Below are 25,878 nucleotides of genomic sequence, written 5' to 3' on the forward strand. Positions count from 1 at the left end.
AAAAGGCAATAAGTGTTGTATATAATAAATTCCTTGTGGAAAAACTATATAAAAGATAATGAAATCCATTTTAATCTTCTGGAGCAACCTTTCAGTGCAAGAAAAGAGAGCATTCTCTTTCATTTGTCAACACCTCAGTTTTTGTTTGTTGATTCAAATGACAATTTTGAAAAATGCTAATAGCTACATGTAGAGAAAGGGGGTGGGGAGGAGACAGATGGACAGACAGGTGTGTTTGTTTGTGTGTGTTTGTCACAGCAAAAGCATAGAATGGAACCTTGTGTTCCTTCAAAGAAGCATTTGGGTTCCATTCTATGCTTTAGCTTAATTGATTCAATTGATTGCTCAGCATACCCCCCCCCCCCCAGGAATAATTGTATGGATTACAATAGGATGTGGAAATCAGAAAAAGGGACTTTTTTCATTAAGGATAATAACATGTCTATTCCTTGCAGTTTGAAAATGATTAAAAGAGACATATGAAACTAATGCAGAAACAAAAATGTGTGCATATTTATTGCTTTCCTTAGCCTTCTTCACATCTTCAAAAGTGTGGCTTGTCAATGTGTCACAGTGAATGGGTTTGTGGCAGCTCTCCTCCCTCTCTTCCCCGCACAATGTTTTGGTCGGACCTGGATACACAAAGCTGGTGCTCATATATACCCATATGTTATGCAGGGTCTGTACATGTGCCTGGTTATGAAGGCATGAAAAAACATTTTTCTGGAAAGATTATTGTGGGGGGTGGGACTGGATCCCATTTTTAATTTGCTGCAGACTAAGTACAACATCCTAATAAAAACTGGTATGTTAATCTCATTCAACTCAGAAATTTTAATTAACCACCACTGTCTTGTTGCTGATGTGCTTCTCAGGTTCACATCAGAGCTAAACAAAACTATGGCACACTCATTGGGTTGGACTCAGAAGTTCCTTGCATAAGAAGACAGATATGTTTGTTTTTCCTGAAGTTCCCCTAACCCTCAGAATCCGTGTTCAGAGAATATTAGAGCCCCATACTATTTATGGAGCAGTGGAGGAGATATTGGAAGCCCCATATCACTCATGGTGCTGCTAAATTGGGGGGGGGGGTATTTTAAAAATTATTTTAAATATTCATTAATCGGTCCCATCATTATTTGTTTTCCTGCAGTCCTTGAGGTGAAAAATGTAGACCTAAACTGTGCTCAGAACTGCAACAACCATCACACACAGTTTTTTAGTTCTAATAAACTAATTGTGAGAAGAGGCCAGCTGTTTGGGTTCTATGTGCATTTCCAAAACCGAGAATGGGATGATGACAAGGACAAGATCACATTCACGGTGGCAACAGGTAATTCTTTTAAACGTGCTCCATAAAGTCACTAGAGGTCTTATGTTAAAAGCTTTAGTGTTTAGGGAGAACTTCTGTTTACTGTATTCCTAATGGTTAAGTACCACCGATTTAGAGCTTTTGTTACAATCAGGTGGTATGTGAATTTTGTTAAATAAAATGTATCATACAGGATTGATGATCTTTGAGCTACTTCATACCTATTTTCTCTGCATTAGATGATGTTGGCACTGTTATGACAAAGAGTCGTATTCATAGAGGTCTGAAGAGCTTTTTCTGTCAAAGGAGAACACTGAATGAACATGAAAAAAAATCATTTTCATGGAACTATTCATAGAATTCCCTTAATACACTTTGCCAACAGTAGATGGCTCACACAGATAGATAACCTTTCTGAATATTTCAGTAAGCCAAAAACAACCTGTGTGTTGACTTGTGCAGATTTAGCCTATGCTTGTTTACTCAAAGTAAGTTTCTGTGAATTCAGACAAGGTTACTCCCAAGTAAATAGGCATAGGATTGTTATTGCATTGAATGTATGGGGTGAAATTGCAAAAAAACAAAAACAAAAGCCAAACCAAACTAAACCACCCAATATATATATATATATATATATATATATATATATATATATATATAATTGCATGCAGTTATTAGAAAAAATGAAAAGAACAGACCCCACTTACTTTCAGAATTTAGTAAAAAGAGATCCATACATATTGTATCATGTTCATTCTTTGATCTTCAGAGGACCTTAATTCTAAAGATACAAATCTTTGCTCATCTTTGGAAGCCAGCCATTATCTTCATTCATTCTCCTATGGTCCTTTGAAGTTCAGCATCGTATTAATCTCACAAATCCTATATAAAGTTTTGCATCTTTATTCTTTCACCAACAATTGTAAATAAGTTTAGGCAAAACAGTTCTTGCGTTCACTTCCTTTTTGAACAACTTTCTTGAACAGGTCCGAAACCCTGCGAATCTCTTGGAACAAAGAGCACCTTTCCTTTAGGGAAATGTCCAAATCAAAGCCACTGGAATGCTTGCTACAAACTCCATAATGAACAAAGCCTCCATGTCAGTCTGTTCCCTCCCACCAGTGCCTGTATTGGCTGCTACACTCTGAATATGTGTCTGGTGTCATGTGAACACACAAGCACCCAACATCTGGGAGACTTTTATGTTCTCTTCAACCCTTGGTGTTCTGGTAAGAATCAATAAGAAACTCCTTGTCTGGATAGTCTTGCTAAGCAAGTGCCTGCAGACACAGACAATTTGCGAGAATGTGTATTTCTGTAGTAGTAGTAGTACTGTTGAGGACAGACTTTTGAGTTGAGTCAGGAAAAAACATATATATATATATAAGCAGATATTAGGCATGGGAGTATGTGGGATGTTAACACATCACATGCTTGTATACAGAAACAAATATACTGTATTAGCACACTCAAGGTAGTATCATACGATTAATGAAACTCTGGAAATGGTATTAGACCTTTTCGTATTTAATTTTAATTTTTTCCCATTTTTTCCAATTTGAAATTAACATTTTACAAACTTATTAACATCCAATGACTTCCCTTCTTCTCTTTCCATGGTTCATTTTAAATATCTTCCATTCCTGCATATTTTACTCTAACCATTCAAGTCAGTTTTCCATTTTTACACCATTCAAACATTAATTACACTGTTGAATTCATCTTAATGCCACCAGCGTTTTCAGTTGTGTACAATTATCTTTCATATACTGTATTCAATAAACATTTTCCACTCTTCTTTAAATATATGTCCTTCTTGCTCTCTTATTCTATGTGCTAGACCTGCAAGTTCTGCATATTCTAACATCTTAAGCTGCCAGTCCTCTTTGTCTGGGACCTCGCTCATTTTTCATTTTTGGGCTAACAAAACACGGGTCTGGTATTAGACATATTTTTACCGAACCATTCCTTAAACTGTAGCTATTGAAAGCAGTACTGCAAAGCAGCCATTTTGTTTATCCATTATTTGATGGATTCATTTGCAGCATGTAGATCCAAATTGGTTTGCCATATTTAAAGCATGCTTGATATTAGAGGCCTGTCCCAAAGGTATGATAATAAGGGGTCATTTACATATGCAACAAAATGATCTCATCACAGCTGAATGCATGAACTGCCTGTACTGGGGAAAATATAAATCTCATGCCTGATCTGGTATGTCAGAGCTGGTGTAAATTTTATGAAAATTCTGCCCTTGATATTGGAACTTGTTCAGAGACCTTGTCTATATTGTTTTCTCAGATGACCCTGTCTATTTAGACAACCAAGCTCACAGAGAAGAGTATGTCCTGAATGAGCATGGGATTGTATTCCAGGGGCTTCCCAAACACGTAACTTCTCATCCATGGTATTTTGGACAGGTAAATGCAAGATTATGGCTCTTGAATGTATTATGAGTTTCACCTTAGTCTTTAGATTAGATTAATTATACTCTTGCACACAAATTGTCTATGGAAAAAGGGACATACATAAAGTGCTTTCTATCCAATGGCTGTAGCCAGTGTTGCATATTTAAAAGTAAAATTCCCACACACTCTTTCATGGCAGTAAGCCCCGCTGAATCAGTAGGAGTTACTTCCACATAGTTACTTCCATGTACACACAGTTTCACAAATGGAGGGTGTGTTCATTGACTTAGTCCAAGCCTGTGAGTTAGTCCTTTGTCTGCAAGCCTCAGTGGAAGATAAATAAGAATATTGCCCAGGCAGCAGCTATCCCAGTCTCCAAATACACAGGTGTTTTTAAAACAGGTAGAAGCATACGTTTTTGTACCCTTAAGTTTATATAACTTGGGGCCGAATTGCAAGTGAAATCCATTGAAATTAGCTCTAAAACACACGTCGCCGAACCCTGTGCATGTTTACTCAGAAGTAAGTCCCACGGTGTTTGATGGGGTTTGGTCTCGAGTAAAGTGTTTAGGGTTTGATGGGGTTTGGTCTCAAGTAAAGTGTTTAGGGTTGTGGCTTCAATTTTGTGAAATTAGTGGAGTATCTTTCCTAGTAAGTGTTTTGCCTTATTGTACATTCATCCTTGTGTTTCTTATTGTATATTCATCTAATGGACAAGGCTCCCCAGATAGGAAAAAAGCCACAATAAACTTGATAAACCTTATGCCTCTTTCTTACTAAAGGATAGCCTTTAGTAATATGGCGTCCTCAGTGAGGACAAAATTTGGCTGCAAATGTTTCTTATTTTCACAATCATTCCTTTTGGTACACTTGCTTTTTAATGGATATTCTCAGTAGGTACCCATATAAATATAGGTTTAAGATGATGATAATGATGATGATGATGATGATGATAATAATAATAATAATAATAATAATAATAATAATAATAATAATAATAATGTTGTGCCCCCTTGCCTCAGCACCCTGTGGGGAAGAACTGCCTGAACTGCCCTAAATCAATTGCTGCTTCATTATTTCCTTAAAATGAAATAATAACCTTCACTGAAGCTTTGCAGCATATACATTCATTTACATTTTAATCATTATTTGCCGAACCAGTTCAGTTAGAAGTTTCATGGGGGGGCGGGTGGAATTTATTGGTTGTTAGCTCTAATGCAAAGCCATCCTGTTCAAATTTCAAAAATGGCACTAAAGACTAGAAAATCAAAGTGAGAAGCAGTTATTTCTACTTATATTTAGCTAATCTACATTTCTTGCATTGATTGATTGATTGACTGATTGATTGATTGATTGTTGCCTCACATTTCCAGTTCTACAGATTCCTGGCAGTCCAGTAGTTGTCCTCTGCTATAACAGGGAAATTTTTGTTCTGAATATTTGTGTCACAAATGGCTTCAAAATGAGTGCTCATATTTTTTGTGTTTAGTTCCAAGATGGCATTCTGGATATCTGTCTGAAAATTCTGGACACAAGTACAAACTTCCTTCGTGATCCTGGCATGGATTATTCCTGTCGCAATGATCCCGCGTACATCAGTAGGGTGTTGAACAGTATGGTAAAGTTTGAGTACAGGACGTTTAATTGACTCTTGTGGATATGTTTGCCTATAACCACTCTTGGCATTGGTTTGCCTCTGTCTCTCCAGTCATTACTAGCTGCTGGCTCATCACAAATCTGTCAGCAGGCACAACCCCAGAGAAATTCCTAGGAAATGTGTGTTTGGCTTATGTAAATTGCTAAATTGCCCACTGATAGTCAGCTTTGCAAACGTGACTGTGCCTGTCTTTGTTAACGTGGGGGAAATGGTTGTTATGATGATTGGAGAACAGTAGTACATCTCTTAAATGACAGCTCCCTGGCCCCGATAAATATCTCTTAAATCCCTGGCAGCAATAAGAACTGCAACAAACATTTATATATAAATATATATGAAAAATCACCCACCACCATCACCTTTAATAAGAAGCAGATGAATTTCTATTCCTAATAGTTTTCTGCTATGTTTCAGAAACCCATCTGACTTCTCCTAGACACTAGGCATTTGGTGTTGTTGGTTCCATGCTGTGGAATGCTGTTCCAAAAGAGATTTGGCAGAGATCCTTGCTGGCAATTTTCTAATATCTCTCAAAGTTCTTTTTATGCTACCTGGCCTATTCAGTTGTTTAGTTGCCGCCCAAGATGGGCCAGTCATTTTTATGATTGTTTTGCATTGCTTTTATCGGATCTTAGTTTTACACCTGTATGTATCTTTATGCACTCCATTGATATTTTATATGAGTGGGTACTTTGTAAAAAATATATATATTAAAAAACAACAACAGGGTTCTGGATGGTAGGATTAGAATCCAAGAGATGAAAGTGATGAAATAATATAAAATCTCACCCTACAAAGGGAGGTTTCAGGATGGGGGAGGGAAGAGAGAGAAGAATATGGCCTGCAATTCATGTACCCTGTGCTTCAGTATTGCTAAATGTATGGACATATTAGTGACTGGATGAGGACCATTGGGAGCTCTATGGAAATATTTCTGAGCATTCTATGAATAGAATATAATAGCAATATTTCTTTAAAAAGAAAAGAGGTACGCATTGCTATTTATTTTTAATTTCCCTGGAGTTTTGTCTAAACAGCTCTTAGTCAAATTTAATTTCTTCACACAAACGCACATAAAAAGTCCTGTGCATGCAGATGATGTATTACATACCAGGGCAATGTATAGTGAATTTTAAATTTACTTACTGTGGAGTGGGGGAAAGTCAGAGCACCATGTGCCATTGCCCACCGTAAAGGGACCACCATTACTTGTTCTGATACTTCAGGCTGACTATAGCAACTGAATGTGATCCAAACTCTGTTTTCTCTTTGTCTCACCCCCCCTTTAAAAAAAAAGCCTGTACAATTTCAACTGGGATTTGCTTATTTTAATCTTGTAAAACAACATGTAGATGACTGATTCTCTGTAAATAGTTATATAAATGTCCATCTTCTCATGGCCAAAAGCAGAGAGCAATGGCCTCTGAAAAACGGTATGCCTGCTGTATAGTATAATAAGAACTGAGCAGGTGAATTTGTGCTTTAAACTATTGCATTTACATGCATCTCTCCCAGGTCAAGATTAATTGTTTCAGGTATATGTTAGTCACATACTGTTGCCTTTTATGATAGGGATGATCATTGTGCATGAAGTGATGTATGTTGATTCCGTGGAATGTTCAAGATGGGTATGGCAAGGATATTACTCTTGAGCACTGAGCGCCAGCGCCTTTCTTCTTTTCAGATCTGTTGCCATAAGAAGAAAAGCATTCTGAAACTTCCACCCAGTAATAACTACTTGCAGGGACACAATCCTTTAATGTGGAATGGAAGTGCCCCTATCCTCCGCCAGTGGTTTCAGAGCAAGTGCAAGCCTGTCAAATATGGGTACTGCGGGACTTTTGCTTCGGTCATGTGTACAGGTAGGGGGCATGAATGGTCCTAACCGAAAAATGCTTTCTCAGATGCAGATGGCAACTTCTAAATTCAACAAAAATTTAAATGGCATCTGTTTGGTGTGGGATGACACCCAGTAATGTCAGATAAAGAACTATCCCCCCTAAAAAAGAATCCTAGTTATTAAAAATGTACAGAGTAGAAAGGCTGAAATTCTACTGTTTCTACATAGCTCATGTCAGTTGGTAGAGCATGAGATTCTTAGTCTCCGGGTTGTGGGTTCAAGCCCCACATTGGGCAAAAGATTCTTGAATTGCAGAGGGCTGGAGTAGATGAACCTTGTGGTCCTTTCCAACTCAACAACTCAATGATTCTACTATTTCTACCCATACATGAACATTTAGTAAAGAACAAAAAACCAAGTCAGAGAGTATAGCAACATTATAAGGAGGAAAGGAAGTATAATAACAAAATACATTTTGGAATTCAGGAGGGTAGTCTTCTCAAGGAATGGTGTGAGACTGAATTGTCCTAGTATTTGGTATGCAGTGCTCCCCATCATGCCCAGGAACATAGGAAGTGCTGTCTGTCAAGTCAGATCACTGGTCCAGCTGGCTCAGTATTGTTGTTGACATGAACTGATAGCAGGTCTCCTGCATTTCAAACAGTCAAGTCAGTCAAATTTATTGCTTATAGCCAAAGGCTGCTGCAATGTATACAATATCATTCAATAGAATATATACTAATTTGATACAAAAACTTAAAAACATTTATATTGTCAAAACATGACCTAATCTGCACAAAGCCATAGAACTCCTTAATATACAAATTGAAACATTAGACAATAAAATTTATAAGCTAAAATCACATAAAATAGACAATTATGTGCAAAGTTTAGTGAGAAAAATACAGCTTGGTGTAAAAAGGTAAAGGTAAAGGTACCCCTGCCCGTACGGGCCAGTCTTGCCAGACTCTGGGGTTGTGCGCCCATCTCACTTAAGAGGCCAGGGGCCAGCGCTGTCCGGAGACACTTCCGGGTCACGTGGCCAGCGTGACATCGCTGCTCTGGCGAGCCAGAGCCGCACACGGAAACGCCGTTTACCTTCCCGCTGGTAAGCGGTCCCTATTTATCTACTTGCACCCGGAGGTGCTTTCGAACTGCTAGGTTGGCAGGCGCTGGGACCGAGCAGCGGGAGCGCACCCCGCCGCAGGGATTCGAACCGCCGACCTTTCGATCGGCAAGCCCTAGGCGCTGAGGCTTTAACCCACAGCGCCACCTGAGTCCCACAGCTTGGTGTAGATGGGGTCAAATAAATTTATCTCCTTTACAGTTGATAGCTATCTCAGCTATATAATTTTCCTGGCGGCAATTGCAAAAAGTGCTACACGCCAGGTCACATACTTATCAATGTCTGCAAGGAGATATAGAATCATGTCAGGAGGATTCTGGCCAGGGGACCTTATCATTATAGGTGTCAAAAACCATTCTCTTGCTTCAGTATATAAGGGGCAGCGCAAGATATAATGCGTAAGGTCCTCTAATTCAGGGACACTTCAAACAGGGCTTTCCCTCTACACCTCTCTGGAGATGTCAAGGATCAAATAGTTTTTCATAAAAAGTATGTGCTCTACCACTGGGCTGTGGCTTTCCCTAAGCACAAGCATGCTTGAAACACCATGGCTATTTCTGAGCAGAACATTAGTGTGCAGATTCCATGTGCTCCCAAAATGTACTGACTTTAGCATGATAACTGCATGTTCAAAGCTTCTCTCTAAAGCAGGAAATCAGGAATAGCCCAATTTGCAGTAGTTAAATTAACCTCATTAGATGGCAAATTTTAGTACCTTTAAAGGCCACAGGTTACTGGCCACTAGGGTATTCCTGGCATTGGGTTTGGATGAATCCTGAGACAAAGCAGAATGCCTTGGAGTTATTTTGAGCTTGTCAATGGCAAAGTAGGTTATCTGCTGAAAGCAAAAGGAATGCTTTTTAATGTTCCATAGCCAGTGGGGGATGATAGAAAAAGTGAATGCAAAGACCAGGAAGAACTTCATTTATTTACTAGCTGCATTTGAAAACTTTTACAGGAAATATTCAAATAATATAAAAAGGCTGTGAACATTAGATTTACATTAAACAGGATAAAGATGAATGAATTGTTGAAGCAACTGGGAAATTAACTGTAAGATGTGCTGAATATTATTGGCCATTTGTATACTAGATAAAAGTAGACAGTAAAAAAATGTCTGCCATATACAGAAATGTCTGGGGTTACAGAAACACATTACCAAAGCTGCAATAGTCTATTTCCTGCCCTGATGTTATAAAACCATCTGTGCTGCTGACATATGCTGCTGGTTAGATTGTCAAGTAAATATACAGAAATCAGGGTGAAGCGAATTCTTACTACAAAAGCCTTAGAATCCATTTACAAATATGTCACTGGGTCATATCATTTCCTAACACATTGGCTGTTCATAATAGAAGTAACATAGTAACCTGAGACTGTGTGCAACCCATACATTTAAAACACATTACTTTCACCAAAACATCCTGAGAATTTTAGTTTGTTAAGGATGCTAGGTACTGTAGCTCTGTGAAGGACAAACTACTGTTTCCGGGATTCTTTGAGGGAAGCAATATGATTTCAATGTATGATGCACAAGCAGATTAAAGTTAAATAGTTCTCCACAAACAGGACTGAAGCCAAGATGGGCCAATGAGAAGTAAGAAGAAGGTATCTGCATGATATGAAGTAGTACAAACTTTAAAAACAAAGGGAGCAAAAATAACTCAATGGCCATGCTCAGTGACGTTGAACAGTCATAGGAAGTTGAGTATCAGTTAGAAAAGAAAACCAGAAAATTGAGAAAGAAACAACTGAATTAGCCTGCTTGAGCCCTTATTAGGTTAGCCAATATTGTGTCATTCAGGAACTCATTGACCATGAGGTATGAAAATGATGGGACACCACATTGTGATGACACCTCCTTGGCTACCCTTGGCTTACAACATCCTGGAAGAGGGCAGACTGGCTGGATCGCTGAACAGGAGCAAACCTGTTAGGGGCTGAGCCTGTGTTGCAGTGGTATATATGTGTTAAAAGAGTCATACTCTTCCAACTATAGATACACTTGACTAGGCTTTCCTTGGAAATAACACATGCAGTTTGATAAGCAGGTGGTTTGTTGCCTGAACTACCAAAGTCTATGTAGCCTGAGTACTTATGGGCTTTGTTGCAAATAGTTACGTGGTTTTTGCTGAGTTAGGAAGGCAAGTTTTCTATCTCAGTGTGTGTGTGTGTGTGTGTGTGTGTGTGTGTGTGTGTGTGTGCAGAATATATAATATCAGTGTTTGGGTATTTCATCTGTTTACAGTTATGAGATGTTTGGGAATCCCAAGCCGAGTCGTCACAGGCTTCTATTGCGCTTTGAATGCTGTTGATCCTCTCACCGTCCAGGAGGTTTATGACTATACAGGCAAAACTTTAAGTGGCAAAGAACACATCTGGTAAGTGAGCAACAACAGAGTTGTTGAAGAATAAAATCAGAGAATTGGAGAAGCTTCAGCATGAGAGTGACCAAGGATTCACAAGTATAGCTAATGATAACTGCACTTACGATGATGTCCACTATATCAGCTACAGTCTCCATTGTAAAATAATAAAAACATTCATTTTCTTTAAAAGTAGTTACTTTCTTGGAGCCCTAAAGTCAAATTAAAATTCTAAATAAATAAATGTAAATCCAAAAGCATTTTCTAAATGATACTCAATCTTTGTACTGGCATTCCATACAACATGGGATCTTTTATCCTAAAACATTACTGAATGATCAGGTTTCTTCAGAATTAGCTTTGTATTTCGACACAGGAAGTGTCTGAATTTCTGTATTCTACAGGGTACATCATTGCTGGAATGAATCTTGGATGGCCCGAAAAGACATAAACCAAGCTGTGAGTGACTGGCAATATCTGGATCCGACACCTATAGAAACTAGTAAAGGTAAATGAAGCCTCTTTTACAGGGCTTTTTTTCATCCCAAACTCACCGGAACTCAGTTTTGGCACCTCTCAGGTGGGCTCCATTGCCATTATAAGAGAACAAGGGAGGCATTTATGGTGAGTTCTGGCACCTCTTTTTCTAGAAAAAGAGCACTGCTCTTTCCCAATCTAGAGATAATCATGTGTAAGAAGGCATTGCAAATTATTAGTAACCCGCAAATAATAACTGATGGACAAAGAGAAGAGAGCTGGATATTATCTCCTTTAGTATGGCAGATTGTAATATGCCTCTTCCTCTAAACTCTGAAGTGCTGGTGAGGCTGCATTAGTAGGCCCCAGTCCACATGGAAGGTGTCCAACCTGTAGCTACATTGTAGGTACCATATGGTCTGGAACTCAGCAGCATGGGAAGGGTTAGTGCTTCAGTGGCTTCCATGCTGTCAGCCAGCATAATATGAGTATTAGTCCCACAAATTGAATTTGTCTCATACCAACAGCAAAAACATGAGATTTAGCAAAGCAGTCATATATGGCTAGTGTTAAGCTTGGCAGGTAATAAGTTGCACGACTACGTTAGACTGCAAACATGATAGCCATTTCCCAGTATGGATAACCAGTATGGTGTCCCTCAGATGTTGCGGATGCTGGCTGGAGCTGATGGGAGTTGGAATCCACCAATATATGGAGAGTACCATTTTGGTTATTCATGCCTACAAACTTTCATAGGAGGTTCTTTCTTTCTTTCTTTCTTTCTTTCTTTCTTTCTTTCTTTCTTCTTTCTTCTTTCTTCTTTCTTCTTTCTTTGGATGAAGCTGGATTCTCAGGGGTTGCCAGCTGTATTGTTAAGATAAATACGGATTCTTAAAGTTTAGGATAGTGATCAATCAGACTACCATTGAACATGTTTGTCTTTGTTTACCTTAGGATCAGTGTGCAGTGGCCCTATCTGGGTCAAAAGCATCAGAGATGGAGATGTGGATACTGATTCTGATGGCCCTCGTGTATTTTGTATGCTAAATGCAAGGAGTACAGCCTGGGTTTCTCAAGGTAGAGGCAAGAAGACAAAACTGCACTGTGATATCTGGCCTTGTGGGCAATGCATCAGCACCAAAAGTGTTGGCGGAGATTTGCGTGAAGATGTCACTGATGCTTACAAGCATGAATTAGGTAATGACCAATTTTAATGAGAATAACTGAAGTTTAACATGTTGATATAGTAAAGTGAAAAGTGATCATTGGAGATATGTTATTTGCCCCCAACCAGGTTCTCTGCAAGAGAAAAAAGCCTTCTATAAAGCTTGCAGAAAAATCAATTCTCAATACCTCAATGCTCCCAATTCTGAAATCGACAAAGATATAGCATCCCAGAGAAACAAAACTTTGAAAGACACTGGGGTGACAATGAAATTTAAGATGGCTAATTGTCCCCTTTATGGTCAAGATGTTCAAATAAAGTGGATGCTTGAAAACTTGTCAAATGAGGCTAAAGACAGGAAATTCAACCTTTGTGCTCAGGGAATGATATATAATGGCTGTTCACTGGATCCAGTCTGGAAAGACTGTGTGCATGTTACGCTTGGCCCCAAAGAAGGTAAGTTTTAACTATTTATTTATTTAATTTATTTATATATACTGTCTTAATGCAGCATATTAAAATAAATATATATTATAAAGCCCAGGGACAATTAAAAAATCTTCATCTGACACTCAACATTTTGGTGTACAACAGGCATGTTTTGGGACTACAACTCCCATCATCCCTAGCTAACAGGACCAGTGGTCAGGGATGATGGGAATTGTAGTCCCCAAACATCTAGCGGGCCAAGTTTGGCCATACCTGGTGTACAGCAACCCCCTGCTGCCTCTGTTTAATTAGCCAAAAGCCTGGAAGAAGACACATGTTTTTGCCTGGTACAAAAAGATATGTTATGAAGGTGCCAGGCAGTCCTTCCTGGGGAAAGATTTCCATAAGCATTCCATGAACACGATGCTACAATCAAGCAGCCTCTTACCTATCTCGTATCAGATGGTAGAAGTACCTGGAAAAACACATTGAGATTTTTGTAATGCAGTACCCAAATGTATGTTTGGAGAGCAAATGAGGATTCAAATTTAGATAATTTGAAATCATGCATTTGGACCCATCTTCTGCCATTTGGTGACATTTACTGAGAGCTATTAATCTGAAATATAAAGTGAAAAAGAGCATTGCACTCCCACAAATTAGCTGTACGTTCTGGTAATATAGATTTCACTTGGAAAACATGAACATGCAAAAACTGCTTTGGAATTGCATGTAAAACACTCTCAAGTTTTCTCTTTGTTTCAACAAATAGCTGTATCAGATCTAGAGAATGTTCACCATCTAACACTCTGATCCTATAATCATTACTTCTAAAGAAATCCTACTAATTTATAGAATTTACATTTAGGCAACTCTGCTTAGGCTGCAATTTATGACAGAGTCATCCATCCTTTATACAGCAGGCAGCAGACCCACTTGTTCTACATTATTGACAATCATTTAATAATCTATCACTTGAACATTTAGATTTGGTTCCGTAAGCGATAACATGTTTCACAAAATAACCTTCCTCAAACTGGTGCTCTCTAAAGTACGATTCCCATAAGCCCCATCTAGCATGTCCTGGATGACAGTAATTGTTTTCAGAAACATCTGGAAGACATCAGGTTGCAGAAAGCTCAAATGATTTGACATTTATGTTATTGTTTATGTTTCTCTTGTCACAATTTCCCTCAAAATGACTCACTGATGAGACTCAAGCCAACCGTTAGAATGGAGAGGAATTCTTGAAATTCTCTAGAATGGAAATTGTGACTCTAAAAAGTATGTTCAATACATTTTGCCTTACAGTGAAGACGATTAAGATAGAGATACCCTATGAAAGTTATGGATCACACCTTTGTGATTATAATATTATGAGGCTAGCAGCTGTCTCAATGCCAGAGCCTAAGGGAGAAATCATGATGGTGGAGAGAGATATCCTGATTGACAGCCTTCCCATTGAGATAAAGGTAAAGATCATTTGGCCCTTACAGTAAACAAGCAATGGCAGTCTCAGACAATTTGGCAAGCGGATAACTGAAGTCATGAGGATAACTGAAGTCAATATCTGTTTACCTTGGAGGAGAGAGCATAAAAGATATATAATATTTTTGTGGCATTTGCTTATTTTTAATGTCTTCATTGTGCTAAATAGTTCATATTTCAATATTGTGTGAACTGCTCAGAAGTCTTTATTACACACACACACACACACACACACACACAGAGAGAGAGAGAGAGAGAGAGAGAGAGAGGAAAATCATACCAAACAGCAGATCTGCCATTCCACATCATATCCCTATACTGTCGGATCCCCTTCATCTGTGTGTGAAGCTCCAAATCTTTTGTGTGTGTGTACACAAACACAAACCCACAGAGAACAGTAGTGGCTCATGTGGTGTGGCAGAACCATGAAATTGCCCTCCTCTTGCTAGTATCACTACACCTTACCTGAATGGGGATGGGACAGGGCAGAAGCCATGCAATGAACCAGCAAGAGCACCAATTCACGCAACCTATCTTCACTCTGTACCAGCACTATCAAGATAGCTCTACCTCACAACACTGGCTGCTTACCCGCCATACACTTCCCTTTAGCTGGAGAAGGTGGAATCCAATTCTCCTTCCTAAGATGCCTTTTCCATTCTAAACATGCAAGATATATCACTACATCAAGATACCCTTTCCTAACACTTGCAAAAGTGACAGCCTTCCCATTGAGATAAAGGTAAAAACTCACCAATTGACCATTAAGGATGATTACCCAGTAATATACCTAATGGTCAGCATTAGCAATATACTAATTAGTATAACAATGTAAAAACAAGTTAAAAAAATAAAAAAATAGTCTAGTAGCACCTTAGAGACCAACTAAGTAAAAGGTGCTACTAGACTATTTTTTATTTTTTATAATTGTTATAATTTTAAAATCTATTTCGCCTGCATCAGACCAACAAGGCTACCTACCTGAATGTAAAAACAAGTGCTCATTTTTTCCAAATAGGTTTTAAACTATCCGAAATTGAATGCACCATGTTCAGCTGAAGTCACCTTCTCTAATCCCCTCAAAGAAGATCTCAAGAACTGTGTGCTGCACTTGGAGGGTTATGGACTGTTTGGTGAGCCGATCGCTACTGAGTAAGTTAAGCCACAGTTTTGGTTTCCATCTTGAGGTTATCTGTGGTTCCTGTTTCCACCTTCACTCCTGCTGTCAGCTATGAAGTTCCACACTGTAGCTTTAATGACAATGTTCACTGAGCCTGCGTGCATCCCATGCATTTAAAGCACATGATTTCCCCCAAGGAATTATGGGAATTGTAGTTCACCCCTCAAAGGGCTACAGTTCGTAGCACCTTTAACACACTATGATTCTCAGAATTGCTTGAGGGGGGGTTACGTGCTTTAAATGTAGTGTGTAATGTCATTTGTGACGTCCTGTAGTCAAAGAGGTCAACTCATCAATCAACCAAAGGTGGTTTACCTAAATCATTGCATGTACAAATATCATCACATGCACCCTCTCTCCTTTATCTCTTCTGCAGACTGGGAACACTGGCTGCTAATCACAAGGCACAAACGTGTGTTGAGTTTACTCCATATAGGAATGGCAAACACCGATTCATTGCCAATGTCAGCTGCAACAAGTTCTGTAACTGCAAAGGATATGCCAACGTAGACATGGGGAATCCCCCACCAACCTCTGGAGAAGGAGGAGCATAAGTAATACAAGAGGGAAAACACTGAATCTGTAAATAATAAAGATATGTTTTGTAGTTCTATCATAAGGAGTTGGATAATCTCAAGGTGTATGGTTTGTATCTTATATGTATCTCACAGAACAAAATAACTTTTTAGGCTACCCTAAATGTCTAAGGCCACTTCACAAAACTCTACGACCATTCCAGAAATGTGTTTTGACAACTGCTGGATCATTATTTGCTCAAATACAATTTGCAAATTTTCCTGAGAATACTGAGATATTTCCACATTCTGGAACTGACTTGTAAGATATAAAATTACACATGTATTTGAAAGATGGTTATAAATCCAGACATTCTTTAAGATTCTAGATTCCAGTGATGGAGCAGGGTATAGTTTGATATTTGTATTCTTGCAAATATTTTAAATGCCCTTCTACTGATGTCAAGCTATATAGCAAACCCAACTGAAGTAAATGGGAATTTAACATGAATTATGAAGTATTGTATCCCTTGCTGGCTCTACTTCACAATTTTACATTAAAATGTTATGTTCAGGGTCTCAGAGATACACAAAGTTCAGAGGAGAAGATCTAAGACACACAGAGCTCTCAACTTGGAGCTTTGCACAAATAAAAGTAGGTTAGTATTATTCCTGTGATCACCTTCCACAGTCACATAATTGTACAATCACTGGAATGGAAATGATACCTGCTGCTAGTAATCACAGGTAGACAGAGTGCTGTTGCACTCATATAAAGCTTGCAGGCTTCCCATAGGCATTTCACCAGCCACTGTGAGAACAGGATACTGCAGAAGAAGTTATTCATGTATGCTACAATGGCGGCTAGCATCTTACTAGTCCAAAAATGGATGGACGACAAGATACCAACGGAGGAAGAATGGCAAGTTAAATTTATGGAATACACAGAAATGGCGAAACTTACAGGAAGACTTAGAGACAATGACAATAGGGACTTGAAAAAAAAGACTGGGAACCGTTTATGTTGTATCTACAGAAGCATTATAAAGAATGAACTCACTAGCAGGGTTTGAGTAAACACAACTAAGAAAACAAGTGTAAAGGTTAAGAAACAATATTATGCAAATTAATCAAGTGTAAGATATAATTTGAAAGCAAAAATGTATTAAAATGATAAGAATTAAGAGTATTTAGCAAGAAGATTATAAAAAAGAAGATAAAAATTAAGCAGAACTAGCACATAATTAAAGAACCAGGAGGGGAAGTTGAGAAAAGTCGCAAGGTAGAGGGAGTTCTATTTTCTTCTTCTTTTTTCTTTTTCTTTTATATGATAAATGTGTTGAATGTTAAATTGTAAAATCAAATAAAAATTTATATATATATAAAAGAGAACAGGATACTAGACTAGATGAGCCATTGGCCCAATTCAGTAGGCTGTTCTAATGTTATGATCAAAAGGCCACCTGTGCCACAACTTTCTACAGTCACATTCAAGATTCTCTCCCGATTTGACCCATATAATCCAAACTATATTGTGCCACAAGGAGAGAGTAAATCTGAAATGGTTTTAGCAGAACAATAGTTTCAGATGGCTCAGGGCATGTTTCTCATTCCTGATTGTGTCTGCTTTTTAGGCTGTTGCAAATAAAGATACATTAAGGATGATGCAAAGGCCAGGCAGTCACTCCAATGAATGAAATGCTTAACTAAATTGCATAGAGAACTAAATTGTAGCATTACAGGATTGTTGGTCTGCTAAGAGTTGACTTGACCGTTGATCAAACAGTCTGCCTGCAATCTTATGCACACTTTCCTGGGAGCAAGCCCACTCAAAAACAGGGGAATGTATGCAAGCATGCATAAGATTGCATTGTAAAGTACCCTTAAAAAGGTAAAGGGACTCCTGACCATTAGGCCCAGTCGTGGCCATCTCTGGGGTTGCGGCACTCATCTCACTTTATTGGCCGAGGGAGCTGGCATACAGCTTCCAGGTCATGTGGCCAGCATGACTAAGCCGCTTCTGGCGAACCGAGGGAGCTGGTGTACAGCTTCCAGGTCATGTGGCCAGCATGACTAAGCCGCTTCTGGCGAACCAGAGCAGTGCACGGAAATGCTGTTTACCTTCCTGCCGAAGCAGTACCTATTTATCTACTTGCACTTTGACGTGCTTTTGAACTGCTAGGTTGGCAGGAGCAGGGACCGAGCAACAGGAGCTCACCCCGTTGCGGGGATTCGAACCGCCAACCTTCTGATCAGCAAGTCCTAGGCTCTGTGGTTTAACCCACAGTGCCAACTGCGTCCCTTAAAGTACTCTTAGATTGCCCCTTTCTTAAATCACTGCAATGCAATCCCAGTTGCATGGATATTCCTAATTGGGGACCAAAGCAAGTTTGAGTGCAAGATAAATAAATTCACAGGAAGCAGTTCCTTTTTGATTTTGGCTTGCAGACTGACTAATATATGTCCAGAGAAAAGCTGCTTTGGGGTTTTTTGGGTGTTGAGTTTGCTTTGAGGTTAGTCTTCCCTGTGGTGTGCTGGCATCTGCCCACCCACGATACCTGCTCAATTGTACATGCACAAATAAAAAGATTATTATAAAAACTCCACAAGTATCCAGTGCTCTGTTTTCTAAAAGAAATGAGCACTGTAAAGGCTGCACAGAATTTCCCACTGTGCAGAAAACAAAGAATAAGAAACAGTGTCGTTTTTCAGACAATAACAGTTTCCAAGTCTTAGGGTTGCCCATTTATTTGTGTTCTATCATGGTAGCTACTTACAATTTTGTCTTGGCTTCTTGTTTGTCACATTCTGCTCTGTCATGCACTGAATATTATTTGCTCCTTAAAATCTCCCTCCCATTGTTTTCAGATATAATGCACCCATGTCCTTTGCATGAAAATTAAAGGTTTGAAAAAAACACTACCTCTTTTCAGACTGAATGCTCTTTTCCAGTTAAGCTTACATACTGCATACACATGTGTGACCTCATTCAGAAATGAGAAACCAGACAAGTAATGCACAGGGATCGGGGATGCCTAAAGAATTACCATCATGAGGAGCAAGATTACCCTTTCATCCTTGCCAAGAATTTGATTAGTTTGCCCTGTTGTAATTAGTTAGATGTGATCAATAGCCTTTTATTTATTGCCATTCAGTGAGTTTCACTGTGAAAATTTCCTTTGCATGAAAGAGAATAAAGATTCAAAACATGAACAGCAATTCATGCTCTCTTTAGAGATCTTCAAAGGTAGAAGCAAGCCACCCACAGGGACTTTGAACTGAGGACTTTCACTTAGTTCTCACTACTAAAATGCTCATTTCCCCCCTCATTAAAAGTTAGCAACGATGAAGCAAATAGTTGCAGTTTGAGACCACAGCGATGCCTATACAGACCAATTCAATCCATTGAAACTGGAGGCTCTCATATGATTGGCAATGACTTTGTGGCAAAGCGTAGTATCCATAGGTAAGAATATCTGGTAAAAAGTAACTTTCCCCTGTCCTTTCCTTTGGAAACTTTACCAACTAATGGGAAGAGCTCAAGCTTTATTCAAGATAGAAACAGGTTTTTTATAATACAAAATGAAAGCATGAAGGTTCTGGCTGTTGAATTAAGAGCCAGACGTCAAATGCTACTATTGCACTATGAAAGAGTAGACGGGGGACGGGAATCTGGGTAGATATTTATAAAACAAAGACCTGTGATTTAGATATCTCATTCTTACTACATTCCCTTAATTTTTTTCTAACCTATCAAAGTGAATATGACATTGAGAAGTTGTAATAACTTTATGCTGCTCTGGCTTTCCCGGTAAATTGAAGATTGCGGAAGATTATTCGTCTGGAAGGGAAAAACCCCATCCCTGTGAAACAATGCTCCCAGCAAAGGCAATTTTTCAGCAGTGCTCATGTGGTTATCCTATTAGTTTCTTCTCTTCAATAATGTATTAAGTGTGTAAATAACTGCCAGCAGAATGGACCTGTGTTTCTTAAGTATTTTGAAGCCATATCCTCTAGCATCTCATTACCTTAGTAAATGGTTCAGAGGAATGTGGTACTTAAACTGTGCAGTGAAAAGGGGTCATTGCTGTCCCCAAGGCTTTTCTGAGCAAGGCACTAATGAAGGTGTTATAATCCTTGAGTAGAGCACCTGTTATCCTTTCACCTAAAGAAAAGAAGCTGTTTGTTTGGAAAGAGCAGTGGAGTTCAACTTTCCCACCACTTTAGCAAGCAGACAATAGCCGGGTAATGGGAAAACTCAAGGTGATTATAAGAATGCTGCTCAGGAAGGCAATATCTACAAATCTTTGCTTTGACATTCCAGAAATGAATAGCTCTGACAACTGCAAGCTTATTTCCAAACCACAACAGATTAGCTGTTTTCACTTACTTCATCAAAGCCTGAAAATGGATCTGACTATAGCCTCTTTCATCCTGGCCCTGCCTCCAAAGTTGCTTGGCTCCCCATCCCCTGCTTCTGCAGGACAGCAGTCCAGGCATGTAGATGACTGGGCTCGACTACATCCTTGTCTTTTAACCTGCATATGTCCATAACCTGATCTAATACAGGGTCATTATGCATGGGGGGAAACTGCATGAGCTTGGAGCACAGCTTCTTGCATTTGGGTTATAATTTAGGGGTTTTTGTTGAGGGTTCTGTTGCTGTTAGAATTTGTCTAATCCACTTTTGAAGCCATCCAAGTTTGTGGCCATCACTGTATTTTGTGTGAGCGAATTCCATATTTTAACTATGCACAACGTGCACCTAATCCACACACAAATCTGTGAGATGTGGGCCGTATCATTTTATAGAAGAATTTGTAAAGATTGAATTTCTTGAGCATCTCTACTTGTGAATCCCATCTTCACATCGGCATTCCTTTCCTAGCACAGATAGTAGCCCAACCCTTTATGTCTTCATTATTTTCTGCAACCACTTGTAACACTTCCTTCCTCTAGGCTCTTTATTATTATGTCTAAAACCCAACTTTGCTTTCCTCATCAGTTCTGAACTTTTGCTCCCTTTCACCTCTTGTTCCCTTTTTCATCATCATCATCATAACTATATCTCACATCCAATCACTCTGCTACAGGATGTCTAATGCTCTCATTAGCAGAGCTGTGCTCAAAGCTTCTGCTTCCACTCACGGGTTCTTTTCTGTGTAGTGCTGAGTTTCTTCAGTGACTGAGTGTGCTCAGGACCCCATAAGAAAGAAGCTTAGCAATGATAGCTGTCTAACTTGGCTTCTTCACACCTTTAGTGTCTCCTTACTGCTTTGAGCTTCTGTACAGCTTCTTGCAATAATGCGAGTTTAAGTTCATGCTCCTTTGTTCTTCCGAGAATTAGTAAAAAAAGAAAAAAGAAAATAACAAATATATTTTTTGTTATGTATGTGTTAGAAGCAGTAAAGGTCATTTGAGGGGAAAAGCAAGGGTCTACGTGCAATCTTGAACGTATTATGACAGCTGCAGTGAACTAATGAAATAACATGAGGGTAAAAATGTTTGCTTCCAAACATATCAAAAGATAGCCATCAATATGAGATACACAGTTGGATCCAGCTAAGTCCCTGTGTGAGTGGAATGACTTCAGCAAGCACAGCAGAACTCACCCCCTCTCTTCTCCCCCTGTAACCCCCTCAAATATTCTCTGGAGGGTTGGGGGACTTTGAAAAAGGCATATACCTTATATTGGCCATGATCTGTCATTAAATAAATTTATTCTGCATATTAGGCTCCTCTTGCTCCTTTTCCTGAACAGTAGCAGTTGACTAGACTTTCACATCAGTAATCATATAGACCACAGGTCTTGTGACCTTCCAGATGTTACTGGACTCCAACCCACAGCATCTCTTACCATTGGCCATGCTGGCTGGGACTGACAGGAGTTATAGCCCAATAACTTCTGGAGGGTCATAGGCTCCCCATCCCTGGCCTAGACAGTTTTACAGGTGAGCTGCTGCTGTTGCTTGCCAGGAGAGAAAGGGGACAAGATGGAGATGAGTCAGTGCAGAGCAAATGCACTGGCAGGAGTGCTGGATTGGTTTGACTTGTGAATTTGCACTGTGCTGACCTCACCACTGCCTCCTCCCTCTCCTCCTCGTAATCAGCAGCAACTCACTACTGGGAGGTTGGGTAAGTGTTTCTGCGCTACCATTACTTTGAAGAAGAAGAAGTAGTAGTTTTCCTCTGACTGGTTTATGTTCTTACGGGCCCAAGACCTGTGTCCTTCACATTGAAAACCATCCTAGGCCAACCTGATCCTGCTTGTTCTGCCTTTGGTCAGCATACAACTGAGTCCCACTGAGCACACTTATGCTTACTTCTGTAAGACTCCCATTCTCATTTGCAATAGAGTTCTTATGATGCTGACCTCAGTGCATGCTCACTTAACAAATGTTAATTCTTGGCCCAGCAACCAATGAAACTTGTACAAATATGACCAAGTTGCCACCTTAGTGATCCAGGTGGGCTATTGCCTGCTAGCCAGGCTCCCAAAGTGCCCAGAATATAGACAAACCAAGATATCAATACCTTCATGGAAGACATTTCTGTTGGTGAGGGAGAACTGCTGCACAGGCAACCACATCCACTTCTAAGGGATTTTCATGGACTACTGATTTGATTTGATTGTGTGGTGTAATTCCCCTTTATAGACTAAGGCAACAACAAGCCTTAGTCTGAAGCCCTCAGGGTAAGGGTCAAGTGATATGTAATAACTGGCTATTTCCTGAGCAAAAGCTCTTAGAGTCATCTCTAGAAATAGAGAACAATAGGCTACTCTGTAATTGACAGAGCCTGGTCCTGTCAGAAAATAAAATGAAGTGAAATTGACAGGATTGTCATTTCACAGGTGGTTACATGGATTGGTTTCCATTTCCCCCTCTCAGTCTCAGTCTCTCCAGATGTCACTCTTCTTCTGCATTATCCTTTTTCTCCATAATTTGCTATTCAGATTCTAAGTTAGTCTTTTAACAACCTGATCCATATGTCAATTAGGCCCAGAGTATTTGGATTTTCACTGACAATTCCATTGAAGTTGTCAGGGTAAATCAACTTAAACTGGTTTGTGGATCAGGATGTCAGGTACTGAGCTTTATCTTTAATTAAACTTTGCTGAATCATAATTGCTTTTTAATTCAGGTATGTAGCCGTGTTGGTCTGATGCAGTCAAAATAAAAAATAAAAATAAAAAAATTGTCCAGTAGCACCTTTGAGGCCAACTAAGTTTGTTCTGGGTATAAGCTTTCGTGCTTATACCCAGAAGAAACTTAGTTGGTCTCTAAGGTGCTACTGGACATTTTTATTTATTTATTTTATTTATTTCAATTGCTTTTTAAAATATCTTTTTTCTGTTACCACCGGGGGAATAATGGGTTCATTCTGCCTCTACTCCCCACATTTCCCCCTATTAATTCCCTTTTATGTCTTGGTCTAAGTCCAGAGGAGGCTGATGGGAGTTGTAGTCCTACAACAAATGGAGGAACCATGTTGACTGTCACGGCTATTAACCACTTTTACACTTCTAGTGGCTTGGCAACATGAATCTCATAAGAGCAAAAGTAGTGGTACCTCAATACATTTTTTTTGTGTCTTTAAAAAATGTAGAAGCTAGAGAAGGCAAAATAATAATAATAATAATAATAATAATAATAATAATAATAATAATAATAATAAAATTAAAAGATGGGGAAATATCCTAGAAAGAATGTCCACCTATTTTTAATACAGTGGTACCTCAGGTTACCAGGGGGATGCGGGTGGCGCTGTGGGTAAAAGCCTCAGCGCCTAGGGCTTGCCGATCGAAAGGTTGGCGGTTCGAATCCCCGCAGCGGGGTGCGCTCCCGCTGCTCGGTCCCAGCGCCTGCCAACCTAGCAGTTCGAAAGCACCTCCGGGTGCAAGTAGATAAATAGGGACCGCTTACTAGCGGGAAGGTAAACGGCGTTTCCGTGTGCTGCGCTGGCTCGCCAGATGCAGCTTTGTCACGCTGGCCACATGACCCAGAAGTGTCTCCGGACATCGCTGGCCCCCGGCCTCTTGAGTGAGATGGGCGCACAACCCCAGAGTCTGTCAAGACTGGCCCGTACGGGCAGGGCTACCTTTACCTTTACCTTACCTCAGGTTAAGAACTTAATTCGTTCTGGAGGTCTGTTCTTAACCTGAAACTGTTCTTAACCTGAGGTACCACTTTAGCTAATGGGGCCTCCTGCTGCTGTCACGCCACCAGAGTACGATTTCTGTTCTCATCCTGAAGCAAAGTTCTTAACCCGAGGTACTATTTCTGGGTTAGCGGAGTCTGTAACCTGAAGCATCTGTAACCCGATGTACCACTGAACATTACTCAAACATGTATTTGAATGCTTCTGTGTTGCAAGCTATTTTTAATTTAGTGACTGTGGGTTTTTTCCCCAAAGCATGTGGAAGATGCTGAAAATTGAATTGTACACATTTCATAATTTTCTGCATTGGCAGCTGCTTGTGGGGGTAACCTCACTGTACACATGGAGAGGTCTGAAGTAAATGTTTGTCAAATTAGAAAAGGGGGTTCCTGTAAAAGATCACCTGTAAGCTAATTTGATATTTATTTCTAAGGAGGGGTTTAACTTTAAAAACATGAATAAACCCCAACAACAACCAAATATAATTCTGCAAACAAACAAGCTTGAAGCTCCTTTGACCATTTTAACCCATCACCAGGGGCATTCATGCAGTCTGTCCTTTCCTGATACTTACTTCAGAAATCCCTTTGTTAGGTCCTCATTAAGGTGACTTGCTTGTAAACATCAGGGGATAGCCAAAGAATTGTAATGTAGGATTCTCAGTGTCTTGAGCTGAAGGCTCAGGCATGAAAATGTGTTTCTATGAAGACCCACTGCATGAACTGGACCTCCTCCCCCTGCTCCTGCCAATTGCATTAAGTGCCGTGTATTTATATTCCTGGAGCCTCTTCCTAGTTGTTGGCAGCTCAGATTGACAGCAGAACAACTTTAAATACACTTCCAATGAAGCACACACCTGCTCATTAAAAATAACGCCGGAGAGAACTCTGAGAGGTTTGGCAACACAGGCAGTTACTGTTAATGACTCAGGTTGCTTGACAGACATACAAGGAAGCTAATGACCCCTATTGCCAATGTATTTGAATGCTTGATAAGTTAGTGCACCCTTAAACAGCTTCTCCTCCATCTCCAGCTTTCCCCTCTTTCAAATGTGAAAAAGGATAAGCAGCTGCTATAGAGAATTGGATACACCTGCTACCTCTTTAAGAGAGTAATATATGAATTGGCCCCTAAACTCAGCACTCAGTATGCGTGCGATGGTTGGGTCATTTGAAAAGTGTCCTCACAACTTTACTCCATTTCATGCATTGCATGAATTGCATTCCCTGAGCTGGGTATTTCCCTAGGGCTTTTTTTTTGGGGGGGGGGAGGGGATAAGTTATTTTTAAGTTATTCTCCACCCCCAAAAAAATCATATTGTTCAAATCAGGAACAAGAGCTGTAGCGTTCTATTCTGTTGTCACTCACCAGAATAATGCACAATAAGAAATGGAGTTGCTGTTAGCCCTGAAGGGTCCAAAACTGACCAGTAACAAGGATACTCATCGCTAAGCATTGGAAAACCCAAGATTTACCTACGCAGATGGGAAGAATGGCAGATGCAACTGATAGACTATATGGAATTGGCTGAGATGACCGGCAGAATCCGAGACCTGGGAGAGGAGAGGGTTGAAGAAGACTGGAAGAAATTTAGGATTTATTTACAAAAACACTGTAATTTGGTTGAATGTTAAGAAGGATGCCAGATCATAAAGAATTGAGCACCACTAAATTAGACGTAATCTGGATGATAAATGAGATTGAGGAAAATATAAACTTTTTGGAGAATTATTAGACTAAATTAAATGAATGAGA

The 25,878-nt window shown here is 39.6% G+C and overlaps 1 protein-coding gene and 1 long non-coding RNA gene across 2 annotated transcripts in view; one reads left to right on the forward strand and one right to left on the reverse strand.

The window, feature by feature from the left end:
• Positions 1–24,168, reverse strand: part of LOC307219674 — a 586,866-nt gene extending 562,698 nt beyond the window's left edge. Inside the window, exon 1 of the long non-coding RNA XR_013840508.1 lies at positions 24,124–24,168. This is a non-coding gene — a long non-coding RNA (uncharacterized lncRNA). The remainder of the gene's footprint in view (positions 1–24,123) is intronic.
• Positions 1,180–16,061, forward strand: LOC307219620 (protein-glutamine gamma-glutamyltransferase 5-like). Its single transcript, XM_079982963.1, has 12 exons — positions 1,180–1,333; positions 2,299–2,541; positions 3,614–3,732; positions 5,210–5,338; positions 7,062–7,239; positions 10,592–10,724; positions 11,114–11,217; positions 12,141–12,383; positions 12,481–12,807; positions 14,092–14,252; positions 15,287–15,420; positions 15,825–16,061. Exons 2-12 carry the CDS (start codon positions 2,463–2,465, stop codon positions 16,000–16,002), a joined length of 1,785 nt encoding a protein of 594 aa, XP_079839089.1. The 5' UTR covers positions 1,180–1,333; positions 2,299–2,462; the 3' UTR covers positions 16,003–16,061.
• Positions 24,169–25,878: the final 1,710 nt, after the last annotated feature.

The sequence above is a fragment of the Podarcis cretensis genome (genome assembly GCF_951804945.1).
Source record: "Podarcis cretensis genome assembly, chromosome: 7".
Classification (NCBI taxonomy): domain Eukaryota; kingdom Metazoa; phylum Chordata; class Lepidosauria; order Squamata; family Lacertidae; genus Podarcis; species Podarcis cretensis.

What these genes read in the sequence shown, in the direction of transcription:
- LOC307219620 (XM_079982963.1), top strand. Translation starts at nt 2,463, where the DNA reads ATGTGTCTGGTGTCATGTGAACACACAAGCACCCAACATCTGGGAGAC. An exon ending in AGTGGCAAAGAACACATCTG is followed by an intron (nt 10,725 to 11,113) that starts GTAAGTGAGCAA and finishes TGTATTCTACAG; the next exon opens with GGTACATCATTGCTGGAATG. An exon ending in GCCTTCCCATTGAGATAAAG is followed by an intron (nt 14,253 to 15,286) that starts GTAAAGATCATT and finishes TTTTCCAAATAG; the next exon opens with GTTTTAAACTATCCGAAATT.